This window comes from Micropterus salmoides, unplaced genomic scaffold (assembly GCF_014851395.1).
Source record: "Micropterus salmoides isolate LMB-PRFRI ecotype aquatic unplaced genomic scaffold, ASM1485139v1 Ms_hic_scaffold_22, whole genome shotgun sequence".
NCBI classification, from domain to species: domain Eukaryota; kingdom Metazoa; phylum Chordata; class Actinopteri; order Centrarchiformes; family Centrarchidae; genus Micropterus; species Micropterus salmoides.
In genome coordinates, this window is record NW_024041373.1 from 11,082,559 (window position 1) to 11,103,692 (window position 21,134).

At 42.7% G+C, this 21,134-nt stretch overlaps 1 protein-coding gene across 1 annotated transcript in view; it reads left to right on the forward strand.

The window, feature by feature from the left end:
- Positions 1–21,134, forward strand: part of unc5b (unc-5 netrin receptor B) — a 51,071-nt gene that overhangs the window by 14,580 nt on the left and 15,357 nt on the right. Inside the window, exons 2-3 of the mRNA XM_038737190.1 lie at positions 20,156–20,386; positions 20,722–20,865. Coding sequence (XP_038593118.1) covers positions 20,156–20,386; positions 20,722–20,865 — 375 coding nt within the window. The remainder of the gene's footprint in view (positions 1–20,155; positions 20,387–20,721; positions 20,866–21,134) is intronic.

Below are 21,134 nucleotides of genomic sequence, written 5' to 3' on the forward strand. Positions count from 1 at the left end.
TAGCAAGCCTCTGTGTCAGGTAATTAAATTGAGATTGTGATCTGTTTTTTTGTTGTTGTTTTTTTTACATATGTATGCAGAGTAGTCGTGGTCTCTCTGGATGAGAGTGGGGCTAACTGTGAGGAGCCTATCACAGGTGGAGATGAGAGGTCAAGGGTCACAAAAAGGTGAGGCCATGGCAAAGGCCAAGAGACCTTTCATAGGCATGTGCATTTAACCCTAATCGCTGTGCTTGTTCTATTCTCTTAGTGCAGCAGAAACAAAAAAGTATTATAAAATTGAGAAGTGAAGCCTGGGATATGGAGTTAAACGAGGGCTGTGACCTCTAATCTACCCATTTGCACTGGATAATTTGCAATGTTATATGTCGATGTTATGAGGGCACTAGCTTCAGTATCCTGTAGAGTTGATAAAGCTGCGAAGTCTGAGATACATTTTGTGTATTTGCAGAGAAGCTGCACCCACACAGTCTCATTACATTCACATCAATCATTTGCTGTTTGCTTTTTGGTCTGGTGCTAGCGTGTTAACTATTCAAACAGCACACAATCTTATTGTGGTGCAGATGATGTAGTTCATAAAATTAATAGAATAGCACTGTACATCTCACATGGTTTCTCTAATCCGGTCGGCCAACCAAACACCACTCACCTACATGTTCTCCAGCACATCCTTCACACTCACTGCACACACTCACACACTAAAAGCAGGTTCTTTGTTGTTGTGGAAAATGGAAGTTGTGAAGTCAGTCATGCTGAATAGATTGTAAATTGTGGGAAAGATATAAACACCTTTATGTTTGCAGCCTGCCATTGTGCTTCACAAGTGACGGCAGCCATATGAGGGTCAAGCAATTCTATTCTTACGGTTTCCAGCACAGTGTGGCTATTGAAGGCCTTCACTGTTGTTGCTCTGTGGGCCATCAGTATCAGGAACGCTGTACCAACAGACATCTCAAGGAACAAATGAGAAAGTTTAGGTTTACTGTTACATCCACTTTATAAGTATGCTGTATAAGATCTTGAAACTCTTGCTATTTAAAGATGCTATAGTTGATATTTTCTTATTAACCATGGATTAAATGACCATGTGTAAAGTGACAGTTAGCTCATAGTGACCTGTTTTAATGGGTCACTACTACTACAATCCACTGAGAATCAGACAAGAAAATGCAATAAAAAATCAGGGAAAAACTACAAAACATGCAGCCCAGCATGCCAACATTTATAGAAACGCAAGCCAGTGAAAAATTATCAATCAGTATGGATGTGTATGTTACGTTAATGTCATATTCAGACGGCTATTTTTTGTGCTAATAATGATGGTCAACCATCTTTAACCCCTTAATGCCAATTGTCGCGAACTTGCATCACACCTCTTCCTTACATACTGCTGCTGAGATAGCGTATGTATTCCCCCAATGCCTGTTTGTACATATTTGATACATACCTGGGAACCTTTTGCAAGCATTGGCTTCTCATTTATGCCTGTTGTCGCTATTTTGCATCATACCTACATCATACCCGAATTTATATCTTTTCTATGTTCTATAGACAAATTAACAAATTAACAATTTCCACTTACTTTAACATCAGCTTGAAAGCAAATAAAAATAGAAATATTTAAAAAAAATTTTTATTGTAAATAAATTTAGGTGTCAAGGGGTTATTGTCCTCTAGATGTTCGCTATCACTATGTCATCTGTTTAGCTTCTCCTCTCAATGAACAGTATTTTAGTGAACAAGTGAGGGAATCCAGCTTCTGAATGAGAATGACTCTGCAGTGGAGAGCACAGGTAGCTGTGGTAACAATATGTGAGCAGGAACAACAGAGAGTGAGCAGCTATGTTCAAACAGCCAGAGTTTTTTAAATGATTCCTGAGGGGAGTCAGTCTATTGTATTACTGCAGAGCAGAGTGACATGGACGCTGTGTGTGCGAACAATAAAACAGTGCCTTTTCCACTAACCTGGTGATAACTGAGAATAACACCCGTGGCCATGGTAACTGTACACAACAAAGATGTCCACAGCAGTAGCCTGAAAATGAAAATTATAAATGCTGTTTTTAGCAAAATAGCTGAAATGAGAGTGACTTACATTCAACAGGTTGCCAGAAATGTGACTCCAAGTCAATGCTAATGTTCATAAATGCTAAATTTGTAAATAAGCAACAGTCTGCTGAAAATTTCAACAACTCAACTCAAAAGGTGAAATATGTCAGTGTTTACCACTTTCCACTGCCCCTAAATGAACAAAGCAAAACGTTAATGCAAACTTAATGCATGTTTAATGTGAGAAGCTATTTATGTACTGTTCAGTTAACTTAATGCAGTTGGTGTGGGTCGTTGATTTGATTTACTGACTACTTGCATAATTACATGAGATCCAAAGAAGGTTAAAGTCAAGGGCAACTGAACTTGGTTGAAGATACTAGAAGACGTTTCATCTCTCACAGACTTCTTCAGCACTGAAATGACTGGTAGGGGAACTCAACTATTAAACCTCTGTGGGACTGTTTGCCAGGATCATCGATACCGCTGGTTCGTTAGTGCTCCTGGCTGTGGAAACGACAGTCGTCATGGTAGTTAGAACCGCCGGTGGCCAAGTCTGTACAACCATCGTTGGCATCTTCGCCTGAGGCCAAGAGGTAATGCTTGTTCAGTTTCCTGGGAAGTGATGAAAGGAAAGCCTCTAAGTGGGGGATAAGTGGTCGTGTAGACCCGCTCCTCTGTTCAACGATGGCCATTGGATGTTAAATAGCTGAGTTTCCCTACCAGTCATTTCAGAACTGAAGAAGTCTCTTGGATGAGAGACGAAACGTCTTCTAGTGTCTTAAACCAACTCCAGTTGCCCTTGACTTTTTTGGATAACTATGAGCCTGGATGACTGAGAACCTTCACAGACAATTACATCTCCACAACCTCTGCCCTCAAAACATTTTATAATTTCAGCAGCAGCTATTGTCTTTGCCGATTTTGAAATGAATAGAAGCATGACGTGCTTTTACTCTAAGGCTCCGCAGAATGAAGTGTTGACCACATATCCTAAATAACACATGAATGCTTATGTGGAGCTGAGGACCGCCTACCATTTGGCAGGAGTTTGTGTATGAGCTACCTGCATTTCAGTTTATTGTACTGTGCGTCTCTGATGGCGCATCTTTGGGTGGCGTCGGTGCTTTCCAAAGCGATTATGCAAAGTTAATCTACATGAGGTAGAGTAATCCAGACAACCAGTGGGGAGATGGGCCTCAGTGCTGTCTGTATGCATGTGTGTGTGGTTTCAAACCCCCATACATCTTTTATGCACATTCCATAGATTGCCCCGTAAATCCCTCACAGAACATAATCTAATCAGATCATGGAGTCTCCCTTATGCTGCATGTGTGCTCTAGTCAGTGCTGTTTGTGTGTGAATCCAGCCTACACACAAACAGTTCCAGTCCCTATCTGTCATACATTTTTATTCGTCAGACTGCTTTAACCGCCATCGCAATGGATTAAGCTCCTGACTTGTTTCCACCTTGTCAGATTTAAGGCAAAGCAGCTTCAATAGCTAGATTCTGGGTGTGTATATTTTGTTTGTTACATTCACCCAGTTCTGTCTTTCCAGGTCTCTGCGTGTGAGGTCAATTATCTAGTCTCTAAGCAGAGCTCTTTTTTTGGCTTTTCATCCTCAGGTAATCAATACTGGTCCTATGAATCCAGGTCATCTTGGCCTCTGTGGCATCTCTGTCTCCCGTTCTCTCTCCCGCTTTGTCTTTATCAATCTCTGTCTCTCTCACTCCCTCTTTTCCTCTCGCACTTGGACTCTCTCCATCTTTGTCTCCTTCCACTCTATTCCTGTCTCTTTTATTCCTCTTCTGCCCTCACGTTCTGTCTTCTTCCTCACACTCTCTTCCTCCTGAAAAATTACTTCGCCCATCTGGACAGAGCCCTGCACGGCCATTACACTATTAGTCCTCGTGCTGCACTGATTAAATATAGATCAGAGTCAGAATTAGTCAAGACTTTTCTTCCTCTCCAGCCTCCTCATGTCTGCCCTCTTCATACACTCAACTCTATTGGCTAAAGTTAGAAATGGATATATGATTGAAAGTGAAAATTTAGTAACAAAATGTCCCAGTCTTCCCTTTTTTCCCTGCTAAGATCCGTTTGTGTGTGCGTGTGTGTGTGTTCGAAGCAGTTTGTCAGTGAGTATGTGTACCGCCTGCGGACCTCTTCGTTGGGTGCTGTCTCATGTCGAGCGGTGTGTTTGAGAGGCTTGTCGAGGTAAAGCTCCTGTCAGCGCCTGGCCAGAGGGAGTGTACTGATGAAAGGCCTCTTCATCATCCTAATGGGATACACAAACCTCTTAACCAGCACTGCTGCCATGGCTTCGGCTGGGTGAAGCCGAAGAGAAAGATGGAGAGATTGAGGAGGAGAATTGTGAGTGACTTTCTGGGCCACACACGCCAAGGACCACACTGAAAACATACACAAATGCACAGGTCAGAAAAATTTACAGTGTATACAAAACAGTGCTGCTGAAAGTCGGTGCAAAGTCGTGACTCCTGGCTGCCCTGTGTTTGTGAGAGGTTCAGTGGGCCAGGACTATTATGATCTGGGACAGAGAGCTAACACCCTGCTGTCCACTGGAGCCACGGCCATGTGCCCCCTCTCTCCACTGGCATGCATCCAGTAGATGAAAAAATGGACAATATTATACCTCTGAGCGTGCCAATCCATTTTATTTTAAGCACATTTGAATTCAATGTGAAAATAGGAATACCAGAAAGAGAAAAACAACAGTGAAGCATCTTTTTATCTATATTTTCAGGTTTGTACAGTTTTAAAAAGCATCTCTAGCATCTACACACATTCACAACTTCAAGCTGCAGGTGGCATTACTGCAAAATCAATCAGATCAACAATCAGATCTACCTTTAGGCCATCTTTGTCCCGATCATTTTGAAACGACAATAATGCCGGTTGGTCTGTCGGTTGGTTGATCCACCACTTTGGTCCAAAGTGATGTATGTTGGTTATTTTAATTCTGCTACACCACAAACCCAAAAAGCTGCCCCAATTTATTCTTCTTTTTTTTAAATTAACAGCACTTACTGATAAAGTCCTACGCTAGCATTTAGTCTGAGTTCTGAGGAGTTCCACATGAGTGGGGTTTGGAGGTTCACAAGACTTTGCTTGCCGATACGATTTGACCCAGGCCAGAGGAGGACAGGCGGTCAGGGTGTGCATCAAAGCACCAGTCCGCTGCAGGGGGTGACAGAGGGCTGAGAGAGGAAGAGAAGAAGAAGAAGCCAGAGAGAGATCGGGGACGAGTCTCTCATCATTATTGTCACAGTGTCACACACTCTGGCCACTCAGTGTCAGCGACAGTCTGTGTTGGCCCTGGGCGTCTGGCGGGTGACACTCTCCTTCCATCCATCTCTCCCTTCAGCTTATACACACGTTTTTCTCTCTCATTCGCAGCAGCCTATTTTATTTATATTTGCCAAGGGGATTTTCGTCATGCTCTCATCATCACCGCCATTCCTGACGGTCCAGTCATACTGGTCCCGGCCTGAGGCTCTGGGATGTCCTCTTTTCTGTTCCAGCCCAGTCGCCACCCTGTCCTCAGGTCAAGGACACATTCCTGTAGCTGCAGTAAAGAGCAGCGAAAAACTTTGACATAAGGCAGGGAACCTAAGCCTCATAAATGATTGATGGGCGAATGCTGACTCATCACACAGGAGAAAGAAACCAATATTTTGACCTAAAACATAACAAGATTTACATTTGAAGAGTAAAGCAGAGATGCACACAGGCTGTCCAGGTTGCAGATAACTTTGCAGCGATGCTACGAGTCCCTTTGTGCAATGCGGCATTATCAGTTCTCACTGTTTCACAATCTGTTAGCAGCTGAGATTGCCAGATAAGTTGGCCTGGCCTAAAATGATAGTCTGTGAGATGCTTGTGCTTTTGATATTACTTTTATGTTTTGGTGCTGCACTGAGATTACGTGGCAGTCAAATAGTGTGGTGTGTTTTTCCCTTTTCCCTTCCTATCTAGAACTGCACATTTTCCTTCTGAAGTGTCAGACTTCCTCTGGGTTTAGAGTTTTATTTTTCTTGCTTGTTGTTGGATTGAAAAATACAAGAAGTACCAAAATAACAAAATGAACAAAACGAATGAATGAATGTAAATTGCTAAATATTTTTGAACGTGTAAGGAACAGGAACTTAAAATCAAAATAGGATAACAAAAATGCAGAGCAGATCCAGATTTGGTTCACTGAAACAAGAGGTTTGGATGGAAATCGCTTCTCTCTGCTTTGGCCTGATTTGAGGAAGTGTGTCCGAGTTGAGGCACGGAGGGAAATTTATTTTGAGAGAATGATGAAGCGAGGTGTAAAGGGAGTGAAGGAAAAAGATCAAAAGGATAAAACAGCCATTAGCTTCTGCACAGGACTGCTTTTGCTTACAAGACCCCGACATTCTGCAGGACGAGGAGATTGAATCTCACCTCTATTTTCTGCCTCTCCATTTGTCCTCCTCTGCTATCGCCAGATCACCTCTTGTCATCTATCTCCTCCAACATGGATTTTCTGCCTATTAGTGTTCTAATCTTTTCTGTTCCTTGTCTACCTCTCTGTCTCGCCTCGCTATCTACTCCCATCTCTATCATTCTCATTTCTATTTTATATCTCATTAAAATCAAACATGTTTTTAAAGAGTCCCTGTTAACAGTGTTATCCAAGCTGTGTTTATTCAGTTAACCAGCAACTTTATATCATTGTCAGTATTACATTTTTTCGTCAATCCAAGGAAGATTTTCATTTTTTTATTTTTTATTTTTTGCTTGTAGCCTGTTTTTGGAAAAGTGATGCGCTTTCATCATTCATGCATTGAATGGTACATTTCACAATATTTGGGGGCCAAATTTACAAAGCTCACAAACCATATCTCCCTCACACAAACACACAGAGGCTGGCCTTCAGCATGTTGCTTGTTGTGTACTGCATATCTAGGGATTTCTCTGATGCAAGGGGACGCAATGAAGGAACAGAGTGACGCCAACCCCGCTGTGTTTGTGTGTGGTGTGATCATGCGTATGTACATGCACATGTTTGTGTTTTTATTTCCTCCCACTTTGTTTGTCCATGTGTTGTCAACTCTGTCACACTGACTTGGTAACTAGCTGTGTGTGAGTGTGGATGTCTGCATCAGTGTGTCACATTTATGACAGCGAGGTCTGCTCATGTTTTCCTATATACTGCCTAACCCTCTGTTTCTGCCTGTGTGTGTGTGTGTGTGTGTGTGTGTGAGAGTGTGTATGATAAGTCATGCACGTGGTCTGTCGATCCGCTGTCAATCCGGCTCATCTCCTCATCTGTTCATTAGCATGACAGAGGAGCTCTCCTGCCAAAGCAGTTAGTCACAAGAATCAGCCCCTGTCACAACACATTACAGCAGCAGGCATCTCTAATAGCACTGGCAATCGTGGCAACCATAGCCAATGCCCACAGTATGCACACAGACTCACACACACACACACACACACACTCGGACCAATCAAGAGTTGCACTTGATCTGCACCCAGGGAGTGTTTCTGTGTCTCTCTCTATCTCTTTCACCCTTGCTCTTCCCATCCACATATCCTCTCTCCTTCCTTCCTTCCTTCCTTCTAGCAGGGCTACCAACTTACAGCAGAGCTTACAGCCTTGTCATTAATCTCCATCTTTCCTCCCTCCTCCATCCTCCCCTACTCCCTCGATCATGACCTTACATTAGCTAGGTTAGCTGTACTTACCCTGCCATCTCTCCCATGTTCTTGTCCTTTCCCAAACTAGCGCTATTTCTGTCTCCCTTCCTCCTGCTCTCTGTCTTCATAATGCTCGAAGAGATCAAGACTTTTCATTTTTAATCCATCGGTCCTCCCCGCGTTATGTTTTAGTTCTCCCTCTCTCCAGCTCTTTAAAAAAAACAACACTTTCCTCTTTTCTCTCTTCGTTATTACCTGCTCATTGTGTCTCATCTGATTTGTACAGGAAGTTTGACCCGGCTATCTTCCTGTCACCGGGGAGCCGAGTTGTCATATCAAATAATAAAAAACACGTGTGTTATGACGCCTTTTGACGGCTCTTCTCACAATCACAGTTCATCAACACACGTGTCATGTGATGGTACAACATGACAATACCCCCAAGAAGAACTAACTTTTTTTTTAAAACAAAGGAGCGTCTTGAAATTCAGAGAGCTTTAATGGACAAACTGTAAATAAGTTCCACGCTGAATTTGTGTTTGAACACAAATGAAACAGTAGCAGGGACTCAGACTGTTGGTGAGCAGCAGTTGAGGTGTTTGTCTGAAGGACGTGTAATTTGACTGTCTGTGTGTCTCCAGTCTTACCTAAATCCCTGAGTGGACTTACTGGTTTTGTTTATGTGTGAGGTCATGTGCGCAACCCCACCCTTATTTTGTGAGTGAGTGTGTGTGTGTGTTTGTGAGGGAAACAAAAAATGGGATGAGAGTGAGCAGGGATTTACCTGTAAGGCAGCAGCTGTCAGGTCTTGTCTCAAGGAGTTGCCATCAGGATTGAATGGCATTTGACAGCAACCCCCGACACCTACACACATTTGCACACACATAAATAAAGAAGAATGCCTGAAGTAGTGGTATTAGTTCTAATCAAGTGATTAGTATGGTTTTTGATGTGAAATAAACAGTTTATATGCATAATGCAGAATCCTGCATAATGTAGGCAAAATTAAAGCAGTTTTCACTATGTGCATGATGCCACATCTTCTATTTGTCCTCTGAGTGGTCTGTAAGTGTGAGCCTGTGTGTGTGTGTGTGTGTGTGTGTGTGTGTGTGTGTGTGTGTGTGTGTGTGTGTGTGTGTGTGTGTGTGAGAGAGAGTAGCAATCAGTTCAAGAAGCAATGAGAGAGGATAGAAGAGTGACCTGGTGAGGGGAAGGGGAGGTGGAGTGTTGCAGAAGTTGGGACAGAGGTGGATCAGAGGACAGGAGGAGGGGGGTAAAGCCGCCTGCCTGCCGAGGCAGAGCAGAGCCGATGCAAGTACAGTGGGATGGAGGGTGAGGCACGGGGTGAGGAGGGGGGCAGGGTAGAGTGGGTAATTACAGGGGCCCAGAGAGGAGAGGCCTGTAATCAGCCTGCCCTCAGGAAGGAATGCAGCTCATCTTCTCATGTAATTACTGCCATTTAAACGGCCCCAGCTTCCAAACACTCATCCCACTGTACTGCTCACCTATTCACTATACGTACATGCACACAAAACAAGCACACACAGTCACAGTGAGACAATCAGTGACAGAGAGAGACAGATTTTTTACAAGAATTCCAAATGGAGGAAGTGAGGTGGCAAAAGAAAGAGCAATGGGGAGACCGACTACAGACAATATGTGAGTGTGTGTTTGGGTGTGCATAGCTGCAGTGTGTGCACCATTGTTAATGGCTGTGTACACTGCAAACCTCTAGAGGACCCGGCTCCATGTGAATACCCACCATGGCAACCAGCCACTCTGGGTAGATTTGCACAACTATCATCAAGGAGCTGTGCAGTGGTGAAGCAGACAAGCAGTGGCGCCTTACACTCAACACATACAGTTATGTCTACACACACACACACACCCAGGAAGGGGCAGAGTCTCATTCAAACCATATGAGTTTGACCTCGAAGTAATAGTTGTGACATTGGTCTGTAATTTCGAGAGGATAATAGGAATACAACATAGTCTCACCCACTCTGTCTCCTCTCTCTCCCTCCCCCCCCCCCCTCTCCCTGTCTCCTCACCCCTCTCTCGCCCTCTCCCTCTCCACCTCTGATAGTGATTGATAGTGCTGCTTGTGTACGCCTGTGTTCCCATGCAGTAGGTGGTCGTCGGGGCACACACAAACAGCACAGGGCCACTTTTTGATGGGCTATGATTAATGAGCTCTGTGGGGGGTGGCGCCCCCTAGCTGTGACAGAACACACTTCCAACCACGACGTAGCCCCCCCCCCCTATTCAAATGCACCAGTAGCAGCAGTGGGCTCACAGCTACAACACAAGTGCAAATCCTCTTAGCGCTCCCACTCTCTCAGTCACACTCACCCACACATTCAAAAACACAGTCACAGAATCTCACTTAGAGTAGGCTGTCCCTTGCATACACAGTGGGTAAATATAATCCATGGTCTGTTACAAACATGCCCGCCCTTCCTCTCACACACACATTTTGAATGGAGTGTGGGTCCATGTGACACAGACACAAAATTCTGCAATATTCACCCAGTTATCAGTAAAAAACACTGCTGACTGTCTCTCTCTCTCTCTGTCATTTGGCCTTATTTACTGGAAACTATATGGTCTGGAACCATATAGTTAGATAACATGTTTACGAGTGTGTGTTTCACCCCTGGCATACCCTCCAACCAGGCTGATTAAGTGTCATTATAACACCAAGGGCTTATGGCAAAAAAAAAAGAGACAGAAGGTGAATCTTTTCAAAAAGGGCAGGTCGCACTTTATTTACAATTAGAGGGTTGCAGGGTAACACACCTTGCTGCTAAGAGTGTGGGATAACACTTTATTTACAAGCAGAGCCGTAAATGAGGTCTTACAAGCCTTTATTTGCTGTGTGCGCACACGTGTGTGTATGTGTGTTACCATGTCCTCAGGCTTGCACACTCTCCTCCTGACACCAGGACATGCTAGATGGACAAGCGAAGCATTTCTGTCACTCTGCATCTCCATCACCCGCTCGGCCTTCCCCCTCTGCCAATCTGCTTTCCAGCCTCCTGTCACCTCCCTCTTTCTCTCTCCCTCTGTCACACACACACACACACATTTTCTATCTCTCTTTCTTGCCTTTTTCTGGCTCTTTTTTTACTCACTTGCACAAGGATTGCACAATCAGTTACACACTCACACTCTGTATCTTGATGAAACAGAAGAGGATTCACACTTGACAGGAATAGCCACTTTGCTGGCATCCTTATTCACATGTTCACCAATCAAAGGTGTGGCATTACCACTTTTCGATGAACTTCCAACAAGTTGCAGTTCATAAGTTCCTGTAACAAACATTATGCTTCTTTAGTCATTTTCAGTAGACAATATTTGGCTAGCATTTTTTAAATTTATTTTAGTTTTTAGTGTTCGGGAACAAAGGGAGAAACTACTCCAACATTTACAACATGTGTTTGTCTAGGACAGTGGTTGGCAATAGACGGCCCATGGGGCAGAACTGGCACATCAAATTGATAGCGGCTGGTGTTGAAATAGATCTGAGTCATCACAGCAACAGTTACTCACATGATCAATTCCTCTTAAGTGAATGTGCCTCCAAAATAAAAGTGTGAGAACCATACTTGGTTGACATACCTCTGAAAAAGCCGTCAGTAAACGTTTGATTGGATTCCCCTGAATTTCCTCAGGAAAATGAAAAGCGTCCATAGGTTTATGAATGTGGATCAAACGCTGGGAAGCATACACTGCCGCACATACTTTATTGTGAGCATGTGCAAAAGTGTCCTTATGATCAATTTGTTTAACAAGGGAGAAAAGAAAATCCACTGAATGTTGAGATCGATCATACAACTCCAACAGGAGTCCTGCTCGTACTACTGACTGAGCTAAACATACACATGGGTATTTAAGGATTTGAAATAATGTGACTATGTTCTAGCCTACCATGTAATGGCTTGTAAGAAATGGATACACTAGGATGTATTAGCCTAGCATAGTGGATAGCAGGTAGCATAGCACAGTCATACTTGGAAAAAAAGTATGACTGTGTAAAAAAACCTCAGAAAGCTCTTATTTTTTATGTTGTATATTTAAACACAACAAAAAGTGCAAAAGTAAAAATATAAGTAAAAATATGACATGGCTTTACGTAAGGAGTTACGCAGATAAACAAACTATTTATTAACTTGTAGAGCATTAGCAGGTGCGCTTGCTGGGCTAAATAAATAGCAAAAGAAATGTAAAAATTCCACTACGAAGGATTTTTGAGATATCTAGATAAATAGGTTCTTCAAGAATAAGATTTAACTGTTTTAGCTAACTGTCAATTACACAATGTACAATGTGTAATTTGTTTGAAAGTGTTTTTTTCTTTTGATGTAGCTAGCCTAGCTGCTATCTCTTGTTTCCAGTGTTTGTTTTAAGCTAGGCTAACACATCTTCGACCTGAAGGCCTACTTGACACACAAAGACAAAACTGATATTGTTCTTTTATTTAACTCTGGGCATAATGGCAGTTAAGTATGTTTCTCAAATATCAGACTGTTATTTGGTTTTCAATCTACAACTTATGGGTCTTGTTGGAAAAAAAAAACAACTCATAAATTGTTGTAGTTAGAGGGGAGAAAAAAATGTGTGCCTGCCTGTGTGAGAGTTGAAGTCTGTTAGTTAGAGAGCCACCGTGGTGAGTACAAAGAAATAGGCTGCACAGCCATGTGGAGCCGCCACAGGTGCAAATCTTGGTGGTAGTATCAAAATATCCAAACAAGAACTTTCATGGCCAACGTGTGGAAGGCATTATGAGTGCACACACAGATGCGTCTGTGTCACTCCTAGCAGGACGTCAAATTGTGCTTCCTGCCTCCTGTCGCCTCACAGCTACCATGATGAAATGAAAATAATGGCGGTGTCTGTTAGTCACTAGTGAATTAACGACATTTCCTATTAAAAGATCACCAATTTTCCCCCCTGTTGGTGCTCAAAAGGGCTGCTACTGTAAGTGTTTGTGCGAGCGTGTGTGTGTGCGTCTTCAGTCAGATGGGTGAACTGCATGACTCCACACACCCCTTCTGGCTTTGTTGATGTGAGAAGTGATGCTGTGTCTCTCCAAAATGCACTCACATTGCCTCATACCCTGCCTGATGCCAATGCACGCACACACACACACACACACACATACACACACACACACACAGAGACCGTCCCACTCACACATTCAATGACTTTTCCATCAAATACTTTGTTTAAACCTCAACACTTGCTTTTTTAAGTCATGTCTCGTCACCTCTTCACTCCACATCTTTTTTCCCCTCTCTGGTTTCTTCTCTCTCCTCATGTAGCGAGTTGTTTTCAGGCTGATGAGGTGGAGGTCAGTCTCAATATCAATCACTCAATGTAATTGTCCTTTAAGGAAGGCAAGGAGAGACTGTCCCCCGCCATCCATCTCTGTCTCTTTCGACCTGCTTCTGGGTGTGTGTGTGTGTGTGTGTGTGTGTGTGTGTGTGTGTGTGTGTGTGTGTGTGTGTGGCATGTGCGGCTCTACCTTAGGGCTTCCTCATAAGAATGATGATAATGAGGTAGATTGGGTGAGGATGATTGATATGGTCAGCCCGTCAATGTTAAATAATGGCCACTCATCACCCTATTTATTGGCCTTGTTTCCTCTGTCACCAGCAGTGTTGTCATATTTACCTGTCTGTCCTCACAGCTGTTTGTAAGTATTGGGTTCGGCAAACTGGTTGAGCTTCATAGCTGCGGGCTATAGCTCAGTGTTTGTGTTTAAGGCTGTAGGATGTCATTTGAAGTCTACTGGAGCTGCGCAAAGTGAGTCCAGCAGGCACGAGGGAAAGAGGACAGGAGTCAGGTGAGGGCCAGAAGTAAAGCACTCCCGTGTCAGACACAAAACTGTAAAGTGTAAGTGGTGGTAGAATGCTGTGCTATTGTTTTTTTGTTTGTTTTTGACCTCATAGGATGCCTAAAAGGGGAAGAAAAGATATTCCTCATCTTGCTAAACACAACCTGGCCCTGTGTCTTTTTTAGCGTCTTTCTGTTGTTTGACTGCTTCAAAGTATCCTCCTTCCTATGCTTTATTCTCTCTCACTCTCTTTTCCCCCCACTTCTGAGTGTAGTGTTGGAATAGTGAGGGCACTGGAGGGGACAGTAATGACTAACTCTGTAAAGGTAATGATAAAGTACAGACGTTTTAGACTCCATTCTGGCTAGAGGCGCTGGGGCTAAGAAAATTACAGTCGTCCGCGCGCGTGTGTGTGTGTGTGTGTGTGTTAGAAAAAGAATGAGAGGCAAGAGAAAAGAGAGGGTGGAGAAAGACAGAGGGCAGAAAGAACAACAGAGACAGTTTCAGACATTCAGGATGAGACAAAGACAGACATTGCTGTGATTCATTTTCCTCACCAGTTATAATAGCAGTGTGTGTGTGTGTGTATACGCGTGGGTGTGTACTCCATCCTCTCTTTCCTCTCCATTTGTCTGTTAGTGTCTCGTCACCTGTCTTTGGCCAGCCTTCCTATCTTCCCATCTTGTCGCCTCTGTCCAGATTCCCTGTATCGCTCTCCCGCACAGTCCTGCCTTCTACTATAGCCCCGCTCCACCACTGTCACTCTGACTCTTGGTTAACACTGTATTGAAGCGCTGCACTCCGCCACACAGTCACCAAGGGAAGGAACTCCTTTAGTTACACAATTTGAGTTTAGCCTACATGAAAAAGAGTGGGTGAGAATGTACTGTAGGTTGTCATCTAGCTTCTGGGTCTACGCGCGTGTGTTCTTGTGATTGTGTGCTCAAGAAAAGAATACCCAGAAGCCTATGTTTGCTTTCTAGCTGTCTGCTGTCTGTCATTAGAGTAATAAAAGACTTGCTGTGCTGCACGGCGAGGAGTTATTGTCTTGGAAGGTTCCTCCATTCCGCACAAATTGCCGGCTGCTGAGCTCTGATGGATGTTTGTATGCTGGCCCAAAAACACAGGGTCCACTTTAAACCCCCAGCTCCATTATCCCAGAGACAGAGACAGGGGGAGAGAAAGAAGCTGTCTGTCTGTCTGTTCCCTACCTCTCTCATCCAAAAGTGTTTTAATTAAACTGTGCCTCTCTGCAGGCCCCAGAACACACACACGGTGCACAGAGAGAGAGGTTTATCCAAATATGCTAGTACTGTTCCTCCCATTCTGTCGCCGTCTCAACCACTGTCTCTCTCTGCTGCCTTTCTTCCTCTCTCTCCGTGCCCCCTCTCATCACATCACGCCTGAAGAGTGACAGGCTGTGTTTTTCAGCCGATGTTTGAACACCGAGCGATCAATGCCGGACAAAGGGAAAGAGCGGGGGTGAGGGGTGGAGGGGGGGGCAACACAATTGGTTATTGACAGTGAATTCAAAGTCTGAAAGACTGGAGGCGACAGCTTAGTAAGAGGAGACCACGAGTTGCGGAGAGAAAACAGACAGGGAGGAGAGGATTGTGAGAGTGGCACAGCGATGAATGTGATTCCTGTTTATGGTTAAGCATCACTTTGAGATGTGTTAGCTTTCATTAAACATATTTATGTGTGTTTACCTGTATGTGTACCCACTTGCCGTATCGCACATACTTAATTGAGTGACATCAAGTGTGGATCCCTGCCAGGGTGTAACCTCTGGTAGCACAAACAAGTGTGCCTTGTGTGAGTATGTGTGCGTGAATACGTGTGCTGGTTTATGTGTTTGTTATTGTTCTTCTGTACTACTATAATTGTACTTGTCAGTGAGAGCATTTAGCGCGCCGTAGCATGGTCATTTTTAGTTCATCGGCATGTTTAAAATGTCCTGGTCTAGTATTAGAATTTGGATGATTCACTGACGTAAGATTTAGTTGTAAGTTTTTATGCGGCCACAGAGGTCTATCCAGAGTGTTTCTGTCCATCCACACATTCTGGGGGAATTTCTTCGAATATGGTAACCAACTTCATTTCTTTTTGCTAAGCAGATGATAAAAACTCTCAGAGATTTTCAACTTTTGTAAAAGTTCTGCCTCTCTTCTGTAGATCAAAACTCACAAATATGGGAGAGGTGGACTTTTACACTTCACAGAAACTGGGCTGTTGTTACAACTACTGTAGATTTAAGTTTAGTAAGGCCACACAATTAATTACAGAAATCACAATGCAATTTAGAAGTGTAACCAAAATGCCAGTTGAGATGGAGGAGCCAGCAGGTCTGAAAAAAAAAGAGCAGATTCGATCAATGAAAATAGTTAAACTGAGTCAGAACATGAAAGCATTATTTAATCATTTAGTCATTTTGATTGGTGTTTGACAAGTGTTGCTTTTGTGCAGTTTGCTTTGTTACTGTGTCTAAATGTACTAAACCATTTATTACGTAAAGTTTGTTTTCAGTGCAAGAAAAAAATATTTCTATTTTCCAAAAAAGTAATCATTATTTTTATATTTTTATATTACAGTTTTTTTCAATTGCCAAGATGTAGTGGTCAAAACTGAAACGACCAAACAGCCAGCCTAAACACTGCCAACAATACGCACTCAGAAAGTGTACATTGTCACTCATAACACACTGACCTACAAAACACTAACAACCGGAAGCATTATGTACATTTATTGAACTTTTATCCTTGAAATGTGACTGATATTTTCATATAAATCAGTGTTTCATTATAGAATACAGTTGTTTTCAGTCACTTTGATACATTTCTCAGATCAGAATTTAAATTCTATTTGTTCAGCCTCCACATCATTGTGCACACCATATGTAAGCAATTTCTCAGTCTTTTGAGAAACTGCAAATTGCACATGCTTTTACACATTTATGCAAATTATTATGTACATTTGTCTGCTGTTTCCTACATTATCAATTGCTTACTGTATGTCATGTTGATCACAATGTATTACAGTATAATGGTTCTTTGTTGAGAAGTCTTACCCCCAAAACATCTAGACATAAGTTCATTGCGTAAGTCACTACATGCAAAATGGTTGAACACGTCATAATCTGCATTTTCCTACATATGTCTATTAGGCTTGTTTTGTAAATGTGTCCTACAGTAAATTGATGAAGTTCTGATCTATTGTGCTGTGAATAAGAATCTGTGGCCCAATAGACAGGAACATCAACCTAAAGGTTTTTTTTTCATGTTTCCATTTCTTATTTTGTAATTGTTTCCGTTGTGCTATGCAGTGCTGTAAAATAGTCTTGTTTTTTTATTTTCTGCATCACAATACAAAACAAATTACAGTGCATACAGTAAAAGTGTAACTGTGAATCCTGTCCAATCTTTTGCAAGGTTTATTATAACTCTGTACTGTTGAAATTGATCTATGCCATACAGAAAAAGTACAGCCTATCATTGTCATCAAAAGTTTAGCCATTTTGCAAATGTACCAAAGCAACTGAGAAAAAATGGAAGAAACCTGTATCATATTTTGACTTTATTGACTGTACTATAGTATATGTTACAAGAATGAATCAGAAATGCACTCAGTAATTTACTTGTGAAAAAAAAGAAGTTCCTGACATTTCAGTGCTACAATAAACTTTTTTTCAGTTGTTTACATAGTTAACACTGGTACCTGAGACCCAATGAACACAGTCTGTAATTGATGTAACATCCCCTTGAACCAATTCTGCTAAAATATAAGCACATTTCTAGTTTAACACTCAGCTTGCAGTTTTATAGTAAAACCACATTCAAAACATTACACATATTTCTCTAAAACATAAAATGGATGTAAATGTTCTGCAAAGATTTTCTATATATATCTGTCCAGCTATAGCAAGCAGGAAATTTGCAAACATTTTGTTTTGAATGTGTTTTTAACAGTTTTGGACACAGTGTTTTGCAGGTGGTGAAGTAGTAATGGGAAAAGAGTTCACGGATTTTGGAGAAAGTGGTCATTGAATGCATTTTGTGTGAAAGCAATGAAAAATGATTCTCAGTTTGGTCCACATACACTTCTGTTTCGCTGACTGTGTTTCAAAGAGTTCTGACAATGGGACTTCGGTTTTGAACAATGCAGGTTAGCAATTGAAAAAAACTGTATATGTGAGCGTGCAACGGTGAGGGTTCAGTTTGGGGTCATGGGTTAGTGAATTAAATGTAGGCGGCGGAAGGTCTTTATAGAAAAAGTCACATGGAAGAGCAAGGATGTGTTTTTGCGGTACAGACACTGTGAAGAGAGGCAGAGACAGATTAAGGATGACAGGTCCATCCTGGATGGTCGTTGGGCCGGGGGCAGCTATTGCCCTCTGTGCCTGTCCTGTGGCCACAGCACTGCCAGGCTCTGAGCTGTGGGCAGCACTGCTTCTGCCTCTTTTGTCCTAGCCAGCCTTTTTATGGCGGAAACGATTTGGGTCAAGAGATGGTTCGGTCTCTATACCTGAAGATGGTACAGCCTCTTGAATCCAGTGAATCCCTGCTGGCCTTGGTTTGAATCATGCTGCAACTTTCTCTCCAACTGCCTTCATGCTCTGTTCCTCTTTGCTTTCCCCTAATGTCTCAGACAATCTGTCAAGGGGAACAGTTGGGTGGGGGTGGTGAAGTGCTCACTTTCCTAAAATAGGAGATGGTATCTTTCTAAGTAGATTCTCTTGTTCCCTGGTTGTAGAATAACTGATCAGTTTGGGCTCGATACATTTTGAAAACTGAACGCTGCAAATTTGTCTGGTTTAAGTCCCATTGCCCTCATGCCTCTTGTTTTATCCACTGAATGTAGAGAATGAGATTTTAAAACTTCAGTGCTTTGAGACTGCTGTGTAAGAAAAGCACAATAACCCATGAGCTATGCTTGTGTGTGTGTGTGTGTGTGTGTGTGTGTGTGTGTGTGTGTGTGTGTGCATAAAGGGAGGAAAGTGTACCGGGCTGAATATGCCCATACCTTTTTGGCATCTCCTGACTGGAGCCGACAATCCCCTGCACTCCTCTCCAGTCTTCCGTTTAATGCTTATTGAATTTAGATCATTTTCGTAAGCAGAACAAAGTTCTCTATTGGACGGTCAGACACATTAACAATTTATAAAAACCTGGATTACGTCAGAAAGTGATGATAAGAGTTGGATAGTAATATCAATATAATAAAAAGAGAGAGAACATTTCTGGCGACTTCTTATGGTGGCTTTTGAAACATACCTTAACAAAGTATATTTGAGTATTGTGTATTTGTTGTGTTGTGTATTTGCTATATGTGTATGTGTGCTCTATGCATACGTTTGTCAGATATATGTGTGCTATATTTGTCAGGTTTCTGCCAGAACATTATAGCAATACTGTCTTCAGGTTATTCTTCATAGCAGAGGCTACTTCAGTCCTGTTGTTTGCAAGTTGTTGTGTCACAAGGTCCTCTCCAGTCTGTCTGTGCTTCAGTATTTTGCTCAAGCACACAAGGATACATTCCAGTTGATGGGCACAAGAGTTGTGGCAAGGGTTTTTCTCTTGCATCATAGTCATTCCCTGCAGTTTGGTAAACAGATATGTCTGACTGACACGGAATATTTGAGTCCAATGTCAGCACTAACAGCTGGAGCATAATGTGATGTGATGTTTGACAATTTTTGTCATTATATTATTATAGATAATTACAATACTCTTGAAACTGTCAAGTCTTTTAAGTGTTATTTATTATTTTTATGGACCAAAATCACAAATTTTACAATCAGTACAGCAAACAGGCTGACCATAAAAAAAAAAAAAAAAAGTGTAGTAAATAGCACATTACTGTACATATACCTTCATATATCTACTGCTGTGAAAACTAGTAATATAGTGGCCAATAATATTGCTGCATTTATAAACTGCCTGGGATCTACTCATCATTATAAGAGTAACAAGTCAGAGTGAAGAGGTCACAAATACAGCGTCCTTCCTGCCAGGAGAAGCTCTTGGCAGCATTGCCAAGAGGGATGTGTCACATCGAAAATGTCAGGGGATAATGTGCGATCAACAGGACCTGTCCGTGGAAGGTCAGCAGCTCTCCTCTCCAGCTGAGAGGCATGGACTCTCCCAGAGAGACAAGAGCAGGACGCCTGCATTGACCAGATTACTGGCAGTACAAGGAGACAAAAATGTCACTGCGCCCCTCAATTTACAGTGCAAACTGTCAGCACCTTAAATGTCTTCTTGAAATACACTAACAGGTTTGCCTTAAAGTATGTTGTGAAACACTGCTGACAGACTCGTTCACACATGCCCTAAAGCTGGATCGAGACATACAAGACAAGCTGTCACACACACTCCCTCCAGGTATATAGCTTATTGATCCCAGAGGGATAAATTTGTCCTTTTGCTTATTTCTTACCTCCTCAACAGTGAGGTCAGAATGCAGTATCAGCCACAGAGCAGCCATCCAAATACTGATGGAGACCCTCTGCACTGCTTGAGTATGCTTTCAGCAGGCAGACACTTTAATTCGAGTGATCAATTCTGTCTTTTCAGAGAGCAGCGACTACAGCGAGGCCGAGGTTCTCCCTGACTCCTTCCCGTCAGCACCGGCAGAACCTCTCCCAGACTTCCTGCTGGAACCGGAGGATGCTTTCATCGTAAAGAACAGGCCGGTCCAGCTACGGTGCCGGGCATCACCGGCCACCCAGATCTACTTTAAATGTAACGGAGAATGGGTCAATCAAAACGATCATGTCACCAGAGAGAGCCTGGACCAGATCACAGGTAATACTTACATACACACACGCAGAGGTGCCTGTAAACTACACAAACACACACACACACATACACACAGTAATGTCACCTTGTATTTCACGGACATAAACATCACACTCAATTACAAACATCATTTTCAACTACATAATCCATTAGCTCCCACAGGATTTTATGAACATGTTAACTGCATTTGGCCTGCAGCCAATGCATTATTTATATGTACTGTGAAAAATATGTCTCTCTAATCTCTCTCTCTGTCTCTCTCTGTCTCTCTCTGTCTCTCTCTGTCTCTCTCTCTCTCTCTCTCTCTCTCTCTCTCTCTTTCTCTCTCTCTCTCTGCACAGGGCTGGTGGTGCGGGAGGTGGACATCTCGGTGTCAAGGACCCAGGTGGAGGAGCTGTTTGGGTTGGAGGACTACTGGTGCCAGTGTGTGGCCTGGAGCTCGGCGGGCACCACCAAGAGCAACCGTGCCTATGTTCGCATTGCATGTCAGTACCAACTTTGTGTGAGAGCGAGAGACAGAATGAGAGAGAAAGGAAGGAAGAGAGACAGAAGAAGGGCAACTGTTTCTGACTTTTTGCTTGTCAAAAGTGTCAGTTTAAGTATATATGCAAATAAATTTGCTGTAGCACTCCATCTTAGTCCCACGTGGTAATGTGTGGCGTAGTGTGATTGACACTGCATGTTTATGGGGGTATAAAGTGAAAAAACATGACACAGTGACAGAGGCTTTTGGGGGCTTTGCCTGGTGCGCGTG